The following is a 15,778-nucleotide window of genomic DNA, read 5'->3' on the forward strand; positions in this document are numbered from 1 at the left end:
ACATGCTTAGGGCTGGTCTCATGCTATGACATGTTTTCTCATATCCAAAGGCAGTTTGGTTAACTGATGCATTATTCAGTCCATTTCTAGAGCATGCCTCTCCCTGGGGCTTAAGAGAATAAAGAGAAGACTGCACTCCCACATGATAAAAATTAGGGAAAGGGCCACCTTCACCATGTGTTGAGATTTTGTGGTGGAGCAGCTTAAAAAACTGACCTTCTGTTCTATGTAGCAAATGTTGAATTATTGTAAGTGCTTTCTCTGTTTGCTTCACTCTTTCACATACTGGACAAGAGGAGATACACACTAAACTATAGCTTAGCATTACATGGTTTAAACTTGGCCTTTTGTGTTCCTCACTTTCTTCATCCTGTAAGGTAACATCTGCTTTGAGCTTAAAAGTAGTCATAAATAGGCATGTCATGGAAATCCTCACCACATTGGCTGAGAGTGTTGTGAATTACATTCAACCATTTAGAACTTCATTATGTGTGAAAGCTGTACTCAGCCATTCAACATCAGGATTCATATATGGGAAATAGAATGGTATAGTCTGAAATCTATTTCTTCTGTATTTTTTGCTTATTTTTAAATGCCCGTTGTTCATATATTTACAATTCTATGATGCTTCAGTGGGGCTGATTCTGAGTGGCTTGTAAAAACCTAGAATACTGTAAAGATGCAAGAAACCATCACCATAGACATTTTTTCAACAATCCCAACACCATCTCTTACTCTCAGGACAGGACATTAATATGATCAGAAGGATCATGGGAACAGCCATGTCTTTATAAGCCTCCTAAATGTCACTGGGAAGGGAACAACATAGGAAGCTTCCACAGTACTAGTGTTATATGGCAGTAACAGATTTAACTTGCTAATAAATGGGCCGCCTCATTTTTGCACCATTAAACTTTCTGGATGGTCTCTTCAAGGCCAGGTAGAATGAGTTGCAGTTATCCAGCTGAGAGGTGAGTGATATGAGTTATTGTCACCAGCACTCCCTGTTCCAGAAAAAGCTATAACTAATATATTAGCTAAAGCTGGGCAAAGTTCTTCTGGCCATGGCTGCCATCTGCTCTTCTAGTAAGATCTGTGACTCCAAGATTAGCCCCAGCGGAAGGTCAACCCTATCTAGACCCAGACTTGAAACCATCTTGGAATTGGCTGGCATTAGGACCAACTCTGAATGTAAGAAATGTTGTATACAAAATGCCTGCTAACTTGTCCCAGTGGCCTGTTATTGATTCTTCTGGTCTAGCCTTACTAATGGGGGCTGGATCATTCTAAAATGTGCCTCTAGATGGGAATCTGTGGATGCAATAAAAGCAGAGAATTGTCAGTGCCTTGCCATCTTTACTACCATGGTGCTAGTCATGTTTGCTTTTTGTTTACCCCTGATGTTTTGTTTTCCCCCAAGAATCTCTCCTGTTATTCAGTCCCCCAGAGATCTGTAATATGCTATGGAGCCCCTCAGGATTGACAAACAGGAAGAGGCCACTCAGGAATAATTGTATCAAGTACTTTTTTCACCTCAGTATTCCAGAGGTTGACTAGGTACCTGATAAAACTGCATGTTAGCATTTCAAGGTAGCCCAGACAAGAAGCACAACTAAATTAGTAGCTCTTTCTTTACGTAAGGTTGTATTAACAGGATCTTGCAAGTCTGAAAGTACCCCTCCCTTCCTTCATTTTTTCTTTCCTGAAAACTAGGGAGGGTTCCTTCTGAGACACTTTCACCACCCCTCCTCCTTCAGGCTCAAATTTCATTTATCACACCTTAGGCTGCGACTTTTCCTCCTGTCTCCCAAGGTCATTTCCGTATACCATTACACTGCTCCACAAATCATTGAGAAACTCTCCACATGCCCTTTGAAAGCCCATTGGATCTCTCTGTCAGCCCTTCAAGGTAGGCCAGGTCATGAAACAGACTGAAGAAGGACTACCGGAACTCTAGTGTTAACAGAATCTTGAAAGCCTGGCAGAATTTCCCTCTGTCCTCTTTTATGTCCTATACAATCAAGGCAGTATTATTTTAAGTCTCTTTCTTACTCTTGGTACTTAGGGCTGAGATTTTGTTTTACAGCCTCTGAATTAAGAGGTCTTGCAGTCCTTCACAAAAATTATCTGTGCTTCCCTCTACCATCAGATGCTGTGGTTGACCATTCTAATTGATCCATCCTCCCTGAAGGACGAGTCTATAACAAAGGGTTGATGGAAATGCCCCCTACAACAGATCACATATCATCGGTTCCAATGTAAACACCAGATCTAATGTGTTGCCCCACGTTTGCATCGGACCCATTATGACCTGGGACAGGCCCGTGATGGTTACGGCAGCCATGAATTCCTGAGCTGCCTCTGATCTCAACCCCAGCAATGGCAGGCTGAGCTTGCCCAGCATCAACAGCCTTTTGTGGTTTTTGTTTGTTTGCCAATGGTTTATTTATTCAATATAGTAATTTTAATTACATTTTGTAGGGCTTCTTGATTATTGTGTTAAGGGAAAGGTAGGATAGAAACACCCTAAGTATACATTTGTATTAAACTGGAATAGATGGAAAGTAGGAGGGTAAAATATTTTGGCCCCAAAATATGCCATTACAAACTCAGCTGCTCATTCTTGACCCCAAAATGTCCCATTCATATCTCACCAGAAGTGATGCAACTTTGAAGTTGATTTTTCTGCCTTGGCTGGAAAGTGATTCATCTTTGAAACAGGGTCTCGTAATTACAGAACTGAAGTCAGAATAGCCTGATTTGGCTATTTCCTATAAAGCAGTTCATTCAAATGTGGAATGTTTCCATTCTGAATTCAAGGCAGGGTGTTTCAGGAGCAGAATATTTTAATCTCAAAATGTTTTGCACAACTCTAGTGAACTGTATATTCTATTCTTCCATTGTATTAAAAGTGAAAATTGGATGTGATGTAACTTTGGTTTTCTTTTCAGATTTCGTACATGATTTTCCCAAATGTTATCATTTTTGTTTGCATGGTTCACTCTGAAGTTGCCTGGATTACAACAGTCTCATTTAAAATTAAAATAAAACTCACTGTATGAAATGGTTTGAAAAAGCGGGAGTAATTAGATCACATTACCCCCCAGTTATAATACATTTGATATATTTATATGCTGCAAGTTTTCAATTAATCCAGATGGGGCATTTCAGCATTGCAGACTCAACTGCTCTTTAGATCAGGCAATGTAACAATTTTCCTAATATACTTATGAGATATGAAGTGCCTTAATATTTCAGCACTACACAGAAATCAATCTGCTGGACTAGATTTTGGATTTCTTGCCATAGGCTATATTGTGGCAGATTCAAGATAAAACTAGCAGAATACTTCTTAGATGTGTTTTATCTGGAGCAGAGACCCAGTGTAACGAATGCCTTTTCTCAATAAAGTACTCAGACTCAAAATCAAAGTTTAAGTTCTGATTTTATTAAGAACCAGGTGCAAACGGAAAGAGAGCTGAGAATGAGAAAAGCACGCCTAAAGTCAAACTAAATAGCCCCGTTACAAACAGAGTCCCACCCCCCCTTCAATCAGTACAAATCTACATTCCCAGGTGCTCCTAACGAGTTCTGCTGATCAACGGGTAAAAAGACCTTGACATTAAAAAGATAACCCAAACACATCCTTGCTTGGCAGAGTGAGATACAGCTTTCAGTACAAGGTTTATCAGCAGCTCCCTCCCAGCCAGGAATGCGCGTCAGTGCTCTGGCATGCGAACCATTACGATGTACAAACACATTGAAACGATGAACATGACACCCAGTTAAAGATGTTGTTGTTTATTCGTTTAGTCGCTTCCAACTCTTCGTGACTTCATGGACCAGCCCACGCCAGAGTTTCCTGTCGGTCGTCAACACCCCCAGTTCTCCCACGGACGAGTCCGTCACCTCTAGAATACCATCCATCCATCTTGCCCTTGGTCGGCCCCTCTTCCTTTTGCCTTCCACTCTCCCTAGCATCAGCATCTTCTCCAGGGTGCCCTGTCTTCTCATTATGTGGCCAAAGTATTTCAGTTTTGCCTTTAATATCATTCCCTCAAGTGAGCAGTCTGGCTTTATTTCCTGGAGGATGGACTGGTTTGATCTTCTGGCAGTCCAAGGCACTCTCAGAATTTTCCTCCAACACCACAGTTCAAAAGCATCGATCTTCCTTCGCTCAGCCTTCCTTATGGTCCAGCTCTCGCAGCCATATGTTACTACAGGGAACACCTTTGCTTTAACTATGTGGGCCTTTGTTGTCAGTGTGATGTCTCTGCTCTTAACTATTTTATCGAGATTTGTCATTGCTCTTCTCCCAAGGATTAAGCGTCTTCTGATTTCCTGACTGCAGTCAGCATCTGCAGTAATCTTCGCACCTAGAAATACATAGTCTTTCACTGCTTCTACATTTTCTCCCTCTATTTGCCAGTTATCAATCAAGCTGGTTGCCATAATCTTGGTTTTTTTGAGGTTTAGCTGCAAACCAGCTTTTGCACTTTCTTCTTTCACCTTCATCATAAGGCTCCTCAGTTCCTCTTCGCTTTCGGCCATCAAAGTGGTATCATCTGCATATCTGAGATTGTTAATGTTTCTTCCAGAGATTTTAACTCCAGCCTTGGATTCCTCAAGCCCAGCTTGTCGCATGATGTGTTCTGCATACAAGTTGAATAGGTAGGGTGAGAGTATACAGCCCTGCCGTACTCCTTTCCCAATCTTAAACCAGTCCGTTGTTCCGTGGTCTGTTCTTACTGTTGCTACTTGGTCATTATACAGATTCTTCAGGAGGCATACAAGATGACTTGGTATCCCCATACCACTAAGAACTTGCCACAATTTGTTATGGTCCACACAGTCAAAGGCTTTAGAATAGTCAATAAAACAGAAATAGATGTTTTTCTGAAACTCCCTGGCTTTTTCCATTATCCAGTGGATATTGGCAATTTGGTCTCTAGTTCCTCTGCCTTTTCTAAACCCAGCTTGTACATCTGGCAATTCTCGCTCCATGAACTGCTGAAGTCTACCTTGCAGGATCTTGAGCATTACCTTACTGGCATGTGAAATGAGTGCCACTGTTCGATAGTTTGAACATTCTTTAGTGTTTCCCTTTTTTGGTATGGGGATATAAGTTGATTTTTTCCAATCTGATGGCCATTCTTGTGTTTTCCAAATTTGCTGGCATATAGCATGCATTACCTTGACAGCATCATCTTGCAAGATTTTGAACAGTTCAGCTGGGATGCCGTCGTCTCCTGCTGCCTTGTTATTAGCAATGCTTCTTAAGGCCCACTCAACCTCACTCTTCAGGATGTCTGGCTCTAGCTCACTGACCACACCGTCAAAGCTATCCCTGATATTGTTATCCTTCCTATACAGGTCTTCTGTATATTCTTGCCACCTTTTCTTGATCTCTTCTGCTTCTGTTAGGTCCTTGCCATCTTTGTTTTTGATCATACCCATTTTTGCCTGGAATTTACCTCCAATGTTTCTAATTTTCTGGAAGAGGTCTCTTGTCCTTCCTATTCTATTGTCTTCTTCCACTTCCGCACATTGCTTGTTTAAAAATAATTCCTTATCTCTTCTGGCTAACCTCTGGAATTTTGCATTTAATTGGGCATATCTCCCCCTATCACTGTTGCCTTTTGCTTTCCTTCTTTCTTGGGCTACTTCTAGTGTCTCAGCAGACAACCATTTTGCCTTCTTGCTTTTCTCTTTCTTTGGGATGTATTTTGTTGCCGCCTCCTGAACAATGCTGCCAACTTCTGTCCAGAGTTCTTCCGGGACCCTATCTACTAAGTCCAGTCCCTTAAATCTATTCTTCACCTCCACTGCATATTCCTTAGAGATATTAGTGAGCTCATATCTAGCTGATCTGTGGGTCTTCCCTAATCTCTTTAGTCTGATCCTAAATTGTGCAAGAAGAAGTTCGTGATCTGAACTACAGTCAGCTCCAGGCCTTGTTTTTACCGACTGTACAGATGTCCGCCACCTTTGGCTGCAAAGGATGTAATCAATCTGATTTCGGTGTTGTCCATCTGGTGAAGTCCATGTATAAAGCCGTCTCTTAGGTTGTTGGAAGAGAGTGTTTGTTATGCAGAGTGAGTTGTCTTGGCAAAATTCTATCAGCCTATGTCCTGCTTCATTTTGTTCTCCCAGGCCATGCTTACCTGTAATTCCAGGTGTCATTTGACTGCCCACCTTAGCATTCCAGTCTCCTGTGATGAAAATGACATCTCTTTTAGGCGTGTTGTCCAGTAGGTGCTGCAGATCCTCATAGAACTGCTCTACTTCAGCTTCTTCAGCATTTGTGGTTGGGGCGTATATTTGGATCACTGTGATGTTAGATGGCTTGCCCTGAATTCGAACTGAGATCATTCTGTCGTTTTTTGGGTTGTATCCAAGCACTGCTTTAGCCACTTTACTATTAATTATGAAGGCTACTCCATTTCTTCTGTGGTCCTCTTGTCCACAGTAGTAGATCTGGTGGTCATTTGATGTGAAGTGGCCCATTCCAGTCCATTTCAGTTCACTGACGCCCAGAATGTCTATCTTTAGTCTTGACATCTCACCAATAACCACATCCAATTTGCCCTGGCTCATAGATCTTACATTCCAGGTTCCAATGGTGTGTTGATCCTTAGAACATCGGATTCGCCGTTCACCACCAGCACCGTCGGCCGCTAGCTGTCCTTTCGGCTTTGAGCTAGCTGCGTCATCACGTCTGGGGCTAGTTGAGCTCATCCTCTGTTCCTCCCCAGTAGCATTTTGACCATCTTCCGACCTGGGGGTCTCATCTTCCGATGGCATACCGACATATCTCTGGTTGTACTTATCCATTTAGTTTTCACGGCAAGAATACTGGGGTGGGTTGCCATTACCTTCCCCAGGGATCGCATTTAGTCTGACCTCTCTGTCATGACCTTCCCGTCTTGGGTGGCCCTTCACGGTTTAGCTCATGGCATCACTGAGGTGCTCAAGCTCCAGCACCATGAGAAGGTAACGATCCTTTGCTGAAGCAGTTAAAGATAGGAGTACTAAATAAGGGGGAAATTGTCCCTGTGTAGAAGTACGTTCAATGTTGTGTATCTTATACTTTGGATGTTGGGATTCACAGCCAGGTCCTTGTGCTTCACCAAGGTTGTGCATTAAGAGAAATTAACCAATGGAAAAAGATCAAATGCGAAGGACTCCTTAGGCTAAGAAATAACGTTACAAGAATAGCAGGGAAGAAGCCTGGAGAGGCACATTACCCATCATTCATCTTAGGAATTTGGTGTTACAAACGAAAAATCTGTAGATCTTAAGTATATATTCTTACTGTCTCTGCAGGAGATGCCAAGCTTCGTTTCGGCAACAGCCATACCTCAGTCACCTTGGGCAGCCTCCTGGATGACCAGCATTGGCACTCAGTTCTCATTGAGCGATTCAATAAGCAAGTGAATTTCACAGTGGACAAGCACATGCAACATTTCCGGACCAAGGGAGATTCTGATGACTTGAATATTGATTATGAGGTGTGTTGGGCATTTTGTGTTGATGAAGGCACTCATTGGGACTGCAGAGAACTAGACATTATGGTCCACTTGGCTTTATGAATGATAACGGAAATATTTATATTGTCCTCAATGCCATTCTTGCAAGGTTCATGAATTAAATAAATGTTTTTGGTTTAACCATTTTAAAAAAGAAAAAAAAAATATGTACAGAAGTCATAATATCGATTACAGCAAACTCTGAGGTATAGACCAGGGGTGGAAAAACATTTGGTGGCTGCAAGTTGCTCTTAACAGAGGAGGAAGTGGGGAGCAAAGGCCAAGGAGGCAGTGGGAGTGACCATATTGCATGTGTGGATGGGACTAGATGGTTGTTGTTGTTGTTGTTGTTGTTATCCTCACATTTTTTTTGATGTTGGGTATCTTTTTTATTTTTATTTTAGCAACTCTATTGAGGCAATTTTAGGTCTTTCATTATACATTTATATATTTATTCAGTTTCTATGCAATCAAATCCCTATTTACTCCTAGTGGCATATTTTTGTGTGTTTCCCACTACAAACTAGCAAGAACCCATCAGTTTTTAACAGTCCCATCACCAAAATTCAATAGTACAAAATGTTGGGCCACAGGAAGAGATTCATGAAACCCTGAGGACAGTGATTGTTCAACTCTGACTAAAGCAAGGATGGAGAATTAGTCACTTTGCAAAGGTTTCAGTGCTGGAACTCCCAGCATCATGCTGGGTGGAGTTGCTGGAAGCTGTAGTTTAGCTACAAGTGAGAGGTCTCAGATTTCCTTATTCTGCCCTAAAAATTACAATTATTAATGTAATCACTTCGTTCAGTGCAAAGTGGCATGTTATAAATAGCTGTGTTGTAACTTTTATGTTTCAGTGTAAGTGAAAAGAATAGTGCAAGTAGGAAGAAGCCATATAAAAATGTTTTAAATATAGCTAGCAAGAACATGGCCAAATGTTTGTGAGCATATCACGGACTTGAGGAATTCTGCAAACTGAAGTCACACATTTAATGGTTGAGAAAAGCTGGTTTAGATGGTAGATATGAGGTTATTTCTGATATATTTTTTTATCTCATTTATGTAATTGTTTCCCTAACCCAGTCATTTCATGCATCATAGCATGGTCCCAAAGGGGGCCTTGTTTTCCTTAACTTGTCTTTGCCTATTCCACCTTATTTTCTCCAAGCTGTATTCTAGTTATTGTATTTGTTCTCCTATGTCCCTTGCCGCCTCCTGTGTGACTGTGGGAAGGTATGTTCAACAGGGTAGAATATTTACTTTTAGTTTCAAAAGGTAAATGCACTGCTGTGGATAGAAATTTCCAAGGCAGGATATTTCTGTGGCATAAATTTGAAGACCTAAAATAACTCCTTAAAACTCTAGTGTCCAAGTATGTAGGCAGTAGAAAGAAGAGCTAATTTGAGTATTTAAAAATGAGATAAAAAAATTCTTTGGCACTGCCACCCCATGCACACTTATTTGAATGTGCTGGAACTTACACCCCAATTTAAATGTGCATTGGATGTTATCTTTATGCTTATAAGGCCATCCTTGTCTATTGATGCTTGAGAAGTAAGAAGTCTCTCACAGGTATTTTGGAGGAAGATATTTATACCATAGAAATAATAGGTTTCTCTTCACTGAAGCAAAGAGGTAAATGTATTTTGCGTCCACAAAACAAATCTGCATTGCCTTGAACTGTTTGGGGACATCCTTCTCTCCAAGCACTGGCTATTAATGTTTTTGAGGCTGTGCAACTTCAGTGCATGTTTCAGTGGTTGAGCCTGGGTGGCTCTGGAGCAGTGTGCATTGAAGCTGCCCAGCATGGAAGAATTTTGATGTGCTCCAAGAGGGCTTCAGTGACTTGGGCACACACTGCAAGTACCCGCACAATTTCCAGAAAACAATAACTGGAAACACTTTGGCCAACAGTGCATCTCAAAGTCTTCTCCTGCAAGGTGAATTCTAGGTGGGGGTCTACGAGGAGGTGCAAAGCAGAGCAATAACCTTCAGAGCAAAAGAAATGCCTTACTTTGCTAAACAGAATGTAGGGGATGCTTCATCGGAGTGAAGCGCTCTTTCAAAGATTTGTGCAGCCTTTCTCTCATACCTTTAAATTTTCAGAGTAGCATGTACAATCAATGGGAGAAGAATACTTAGTTATATCTGCTTTGTTACTGGCAACATATTAAATTGAATGAGCCATCAGTCATATAATTCATTAGTGTTATGATCTTAATGTTACAATCTAGTCCCAAAGTGATTTGGGATGAAACTGAGTTGAGAGAATGCTGGAAGAAGTATTCTAGAGATTTTTATGGGTTAATAGTAATGTGGCAGAGAATGGAACTGAGATGAATGCTACAGATGTTAGTCTGCAAGAAAAAAAATGATGAAAAGGAAGGGATAAATGCTATAAGAATGTTGAATAATGGTGAGGCTTCAGGGGCTGATGGTATCAACTGCAAATGTTAAAATATGGATGCAGTTTGCTTATGGAGTGGTTGTGTGACTTGTTTAGTGGGTGTGTGAAGGCAGCATCTGTGTCTGACAATTGGAAGAATGCTTTTATTGTTCTGTTGTACAAAGGAAAGATAGCATGAGTGAATGCGAAAACTGCAGGGGGGGTAGTTTTAGATTGTTAAGTGTACTTAGACAGATGTTTTGCAGAATTTTGATTGAAAGAGTAGAAGAGGTGTCAGTGAACAAAATTTGGGAAGTGCAGTGCAGTTTCATGCCAGGCAGGGGGAGGGTGGACCAGAGTTTTTCTCTTCAGCAGGACACTAAGAAATGTGAGAAAGGAAGTTAATGTATGATTTAGAGAAAATAATAAAATTGAAAAGGCTTGAATTATGAATTGTTTTGTGCATATGGAGTTGAAGGTCAATTGTGGAATATGATAGAGGTGTACAATAGAAGTAAAATTATACAAGAATAACTGGAACATTTAATGACAGAATAAAAGAAAAATGTGGGATGTCCCCTTTGTTTGTCGAATGTATTTATCTATCTCGAATGCTTTTAGTGACCTTAAAGATGTATTGGTGATGGAAGTGAATGAAATTGTAATTTTGTGTGCAGATGATGCCATGCTGATGTCTGAGAACCCAAGTTATTTGCCATGAATGTTAGGTACACTGTTTGACGCAACAAGAAATATTGATTTGAATATGAATGTATCAGACCATGGTAGTTGTGTTTGATTGGGAAAATGAAGTGAACAGTTGCAAACTGTACATAAATGGCAAAAAACTAGCATGAACAGATTGTTTGTTTACCACTGGAAAATGTTTACTAAAGGTGGCAAAATGGATGGAGAATTTTTAAGATTTTCAAAGACTGGTAGAAAGATAGTGGATAGTGTGTGATCTTTTCCAAGGAATGGATATCAAAGAACTGAAAATGACTGAATATTAAGGTATGCTTCTGCTCACTTAGTTACATGGAAATGAGACTGGGTATGTTGAAGAAACATAAATTGAATGCAGTGGGAATGGGATACTTGGAAGTGTGGGTGGTAATGCAAGCAAACATCGGGTCAAGAACAAATAGCTGCTGAATAAACATGGATTGAATAATCTAAACATAGGACAGAAGAGATTTATGGGTGAGCAAATATGAAAATGGTACAAAGAAGAACCAATATTCTCAGTGCAGTACTAGATGTATTGGACTGTAACTTCTAACTTCCCCAGCATAATATGTTGGCTGGGTTGTGGTAGGATATGACGCATCACAGCTGACCCAGCAATCCTCTCCTCCAGGCAGTTAAGCAGTAGCCTTTGTTTTTTTTCCCCACGCCTCCTAACTGCTGCAAAGGAGGCTGAGAGAGTTGTAGTTCCTACCTCCTGGTGTTTTGGGGGAGAAAAGGTAAGGAACTTACTTGCCCCTTTTCCATCCTTCTGTGGCTGTGGAAGTTGAAAGCTGAAGCAGCCAGAGGTGGAGGGCTTACAGAGGCTTTTTCAGAAGACCATCTTGATTATGGTGGAAGAAGGGACAGTTAGCTGTCCAGCAAGGAGTTTGCACAACATGGAGGGAGTTAGTAGACAAGGATGTTTGTGGAGCCTCAAATAATACAGGCCTGCCTAAGGCTAAAATTATTGCCCCCATTAAGGTTAATCACCTTGGTTAATTAGCTGAGTTGTGGAATGTGTATAACACACTGCCTGCCCCATCCCCATGACTCAGTTAAATGTCTTATGATCACAGCCTTCTGAAGAGTTGTAATAAAACAACTCTTATCAATTTTAACAATTTAAACATTGAGTCTAATATAAAATACAGGAATCCCACAATTCTGTTTGGCCAGTTTATGTCTAACGATTCCCTACTTTAGTCCAGAGACTTCAATGGGCCCACTATACTTCAGCAATATTATTGTCCGTTGGAAGTTTATCTTCGTATACTTAAGGGATCAAAGGCACTGCTAAGGAAATTTTTTAAAAAAGGTAATTAAAAGTTATACTGATCACCAAAGGAAGTCCCCCCCCCAATAATGAAGCAGCGTAATTGATATTGACTGTCCACTTTTTATTTTGTTTTCTGTAACTCCAGACTGGAGGACAAAATGAGAAAGAGCAGAGAAAGCAAAAAATAATGAGTTCCAGAAAGAGAATGGATCTTTAAATATAATTCCTCCTGACAGTAATTTGGAACCTAAAATTATATTGGAATATAAAAACCTATTATTGCACTGCAGTGCTATTTGGAACAAAGTTTTGATCGTTCTTTTCCATATGAAGTTGGATTTAATTTCAATTTGAGATAATTTCAGCTTTTGACCCTGGAACTATCTTAGTCACCCCAATGGATAACCTATGGCAAGAGACAGGTAGAAGGAGTAAAAAAAGAATTATTATTTTGTTCTCTATGGATTGTCTGCCTGCTAAGCATCTCTTTCATTAAGACCTAGAAGGTGATGTTGGGGAACCTACAGTATGTTTGAGTTTATGTTATCTTAACTCCCGAAGAATGAAAAGTCTTAGCCCTTGCCCTTACTAGCAGGCATATTGTTGATCAGCCCAAACCTATGTCTAAAACTGAATTTTTTTTCAGTCTAGCCACAAAACACATACACAAACTGTGGTCAACATACAAGGCCTTTCTCTATGGAATTTCCCAATGTTGAAAGCAAAGGCCATATAAATCAATGGGCCCTTTCATTTTGTTTGCCTTGGTATCTAGTTTTTTTTTTCCTATGTAGCTATGAGTAACAGCTGCTTATTTCATTTGATATGTATCTTTCCCAAAAACATACAGCTATTGGGATATTTAAAAACTATTGAATTTGTTCTTGTCTCAAAGCTCAGTTTTGGAGGAATCCCAGTCCCAGGAAAACCAGGAACTTTTCTGAAGAAAAATTTCCACGGCTGTATTGAGAACCTATATTACAATGGAGTCAATATCATTGATCTAGCCAAAAGACGGAAGCCACAGATCCACACAGTGGTAAGAACTTAAAGCACTTCTTTTTTTGGTTGACTTTTTGTTTTCCTGAAATTGTTCCTGTTGACAGATTTGCTCACCCTATGAAGCAAGGGTCTCTTAGGTTAAGGAAGTGATTTGCTTCTTCAAAAAAAGGTTCTTAAAGACAGGGACAGGCCAAGCAGAGAGTTAAGAAAGAACACAAGGGTGCATTTGAAAGTTTCAGCCATCTGGGTTTAAGTATGCCTCTTGAAAGCAGTTGTAAAAGAGCTGGCAGCTGAAGGAAATAAATATAAGAAGGGTTGTCATCACTGGCAGTGCATTAAATATAAAAAGGTGAGAATCTGAAACACTTTTTGAAAATGAATATTCAGTTTTTCTTTCCTAAGCCAGGCCCACATCCTGTGGAACTAGAAACAACTGCAAGGGGGAGGCAATCAGAAAAATCAAGATGGTGATTGTGACTGTGCAATCAAAGTCCTGCTCCTTTTGTACATGTATCATCAAGTGGACATATAAAAGGTCCAAATTCTTCACCAAACACAAAAGACCCAGTAGCCCAAAAAGAAAAGAAAAAACAGAACACATCTATAACGTACAGTGCAAGGACTATAACAACCACCACTATGTAGTACAGACAGGCAGAAGACTGGCAGAGTGTATCCCCAATCACTAACTAGCAGTCAGAAGACATGATGAAAACTCCTTCATCTCACAATACATAGTCAGACTCAACCACACTTTCAGCTGGGAAACTATTAGCATCTTAGACCAAGCTAAATCCAAAAGTGGTTGGGAATTCCTGAAAGCTTGGCATTCAGACAAATTCAGACACATAGAGATAAATCACATTTACACACCATTCAAAAGAGACAATAAAAAAGCTAAAAAGGAAACAAAACGAGAAGAACACATCCCCTCCAGCAGCTTACCTTCAGATAAGCAGGTATTAACACCAGACAAACAATCAGGCAGAAAACAATATGCTAATCAAGGAACCATCAAGGAGGAACCCACTCGACCACCAACACTGGCAGGACAAGCTGCTACATATAAACAAGCAGCAAACCCCACACTCCTTCGCACTGTTCATGTTGGGTAATGAAACATCTGCAAGCAACAGCCAAGCTCAGAGAGCACCAAGAACTCCACAGTTCAACCCTGAGGTGCAGATACTCTCTTTTATTGAAACTGTTCCACTGTTGCTTCTATTGTACCATCAAGAAATGTTTCCATATATTTAAACGAAATTCAGATAGCTGTAAGCTGTTCATTATTTCTGGTCCTAGTTTCTGTGGTCATGAAAAGCTGTTCTTGGTCATCTTCCCTGTATGTACCTGAACATAGCTATCATGCCTCCCTTCAGTCCACTCTTCTCCATGCTGATTATTCTGGTTACTGCTTGTCCTCCCTCTCCCTCTCTCTTTTGCAAACGTTTCTATGCTGGGAAACCTTTCTGTCACTTCAGCAGCACACACAGAACCCATTTCCTGCAGGAATAATTAGTTCTACTGTCATGATTATCAATACATCTTTCCACGACTCTGGTTTGTCTGTTTTTTTCTAAAAATGCATCCCTCAAAACTAAAGACAAAATCCTGGATAAGATCCGAAGCCTATCTTGTCCAGAACTGTTTTCCTGCAGTGGTCAAGCACATGCGAAATGAAAACACATATGCAGGTCATGAGCGCAAGGGCACTCTGACCAGCACAAACAGCTGTCAGTGCTTTGCTACTGTTTTTTTTTTTAAATGTAGAACTTTATTAATTTTTCAAAATATAGTTAAAATACAAGTCAGTGCTTTGCTTCTTGCCCTCCTCAGTCTTCAGTGTGTTCAATGCAAAGTCACCTATCATGGTTTTGGAAGAATAACTGCCACACATCACGATAGTTTTTATGGAAGGAAAAGTCTGGACTGTATACCTGGAGGTATTTTTAAGTACTTGGAATAGAAGGTTATTTACTGCCATTTCTTTAGTCATTTCAGGTGAAGTAAAGCTTTTATATTTCTCCCTTCTTCCCTTCCCTTTTCTTTTTTCTTGCAATAAACTTTTTTGGAAAGGAGAATAAATGAAATGTCCGTCAGGTGCATTGGATGCTGTGTGTTAAGCTATCACTCCCTGTCTATCTAATCTGCTTCCAATCTTTCATTTTATATTCCCTGAAGGCAAGGCAATTGTATGTCATTGTCCCAAAGTTTCCCCATTTATTATAATTTTCTCTATACCATATTGTTGATTGGGCCAGAAAAGGCAAGTACACTTTGATAAATAACATCCTATATCACAGTTTGAGATTTCTGGTAAGCTCACACAGCACTATTTTTGCATGTCCCCATAGGGCTCCAGGTCCAGCTACCTTAATAAATATACAAGCCATTTATATAGTGCTTTCCAAATTGCATATATCAGGAAATGCTGGGCTGAAACTAGATGGGTAGTGATCGATAATGACTGGACACTAGTCAAAGGGAGTTCTGTCACTCTGAGCACTATTTTTGCATCAGCAGAACAATTCTAGCTTGTTCAGTGGGACATTATGTTTGAGGCTTCATTTGTTGGAAGCTCCAAAGCATGAAGATGGATTCTGTCTCTCTATTCCTTAATTTTTATACGTGATCTTGCCTCTTGTTGCTTGCAGTAGAAGGCAGGTCCTTTAGATCAGCTATTTAAGTATCTCCCAGGACTGGGTCCTATCAGGGCTTTTTGAAATTAGGAAGGTAGGAGAAAGTATCTGATCTTGAGTCCCCTCAAGGTAGGACATCATAATGGGGAGCTGTACAATCTTATAAGTTGCTGGTGTGGTTATTCTGCACATTGATTGACCTTCAAGTTAACTGTTT

At 40.3% G+C, this 15,778-nt stretch overlaps 1 protein-coding gene across 1 annotated transcript in view; it reads left to right on the plus strand.

Moving 5' to 3' along the window:
* The window catches only part of CNTNAP5 (contactin associated protein family member 5), a 317,159-nt gene that overhangs the window by 90,314 nt on the left and 211,067 nt on the right, over positions 1–15,778 (plus strand). The window contains exons 6-7 of the mRNA XM_063309182.1: positions 7,327–7,511; positions 12,816–12,959. Coding sequence (XP_063165252.1) covers positions 7,327–7,511; positions 12,816–12,959 — 329 coding nt within the window. The remainder of the gene's footprint in view (positions 1–7,326; positions 7,512–12,815; positions 12,960–15,778) is intronic.

Source organism: Candoia aspera, chromosome 1 (genome assembly GCF_035149785.1).
Source record: "Candoia aspera isolate rCanAsp1 chromosome 1, rCanAsp1.hap2, whole genome shotgun sequence".
In the NCBI taxonomy this organism is placed as follows: domain Eukaryota; kingdom Metazoa; phylum Chordata; class Lepidosauria; order Squamata; family Boidae; genus Candoia; species Candoia aspera.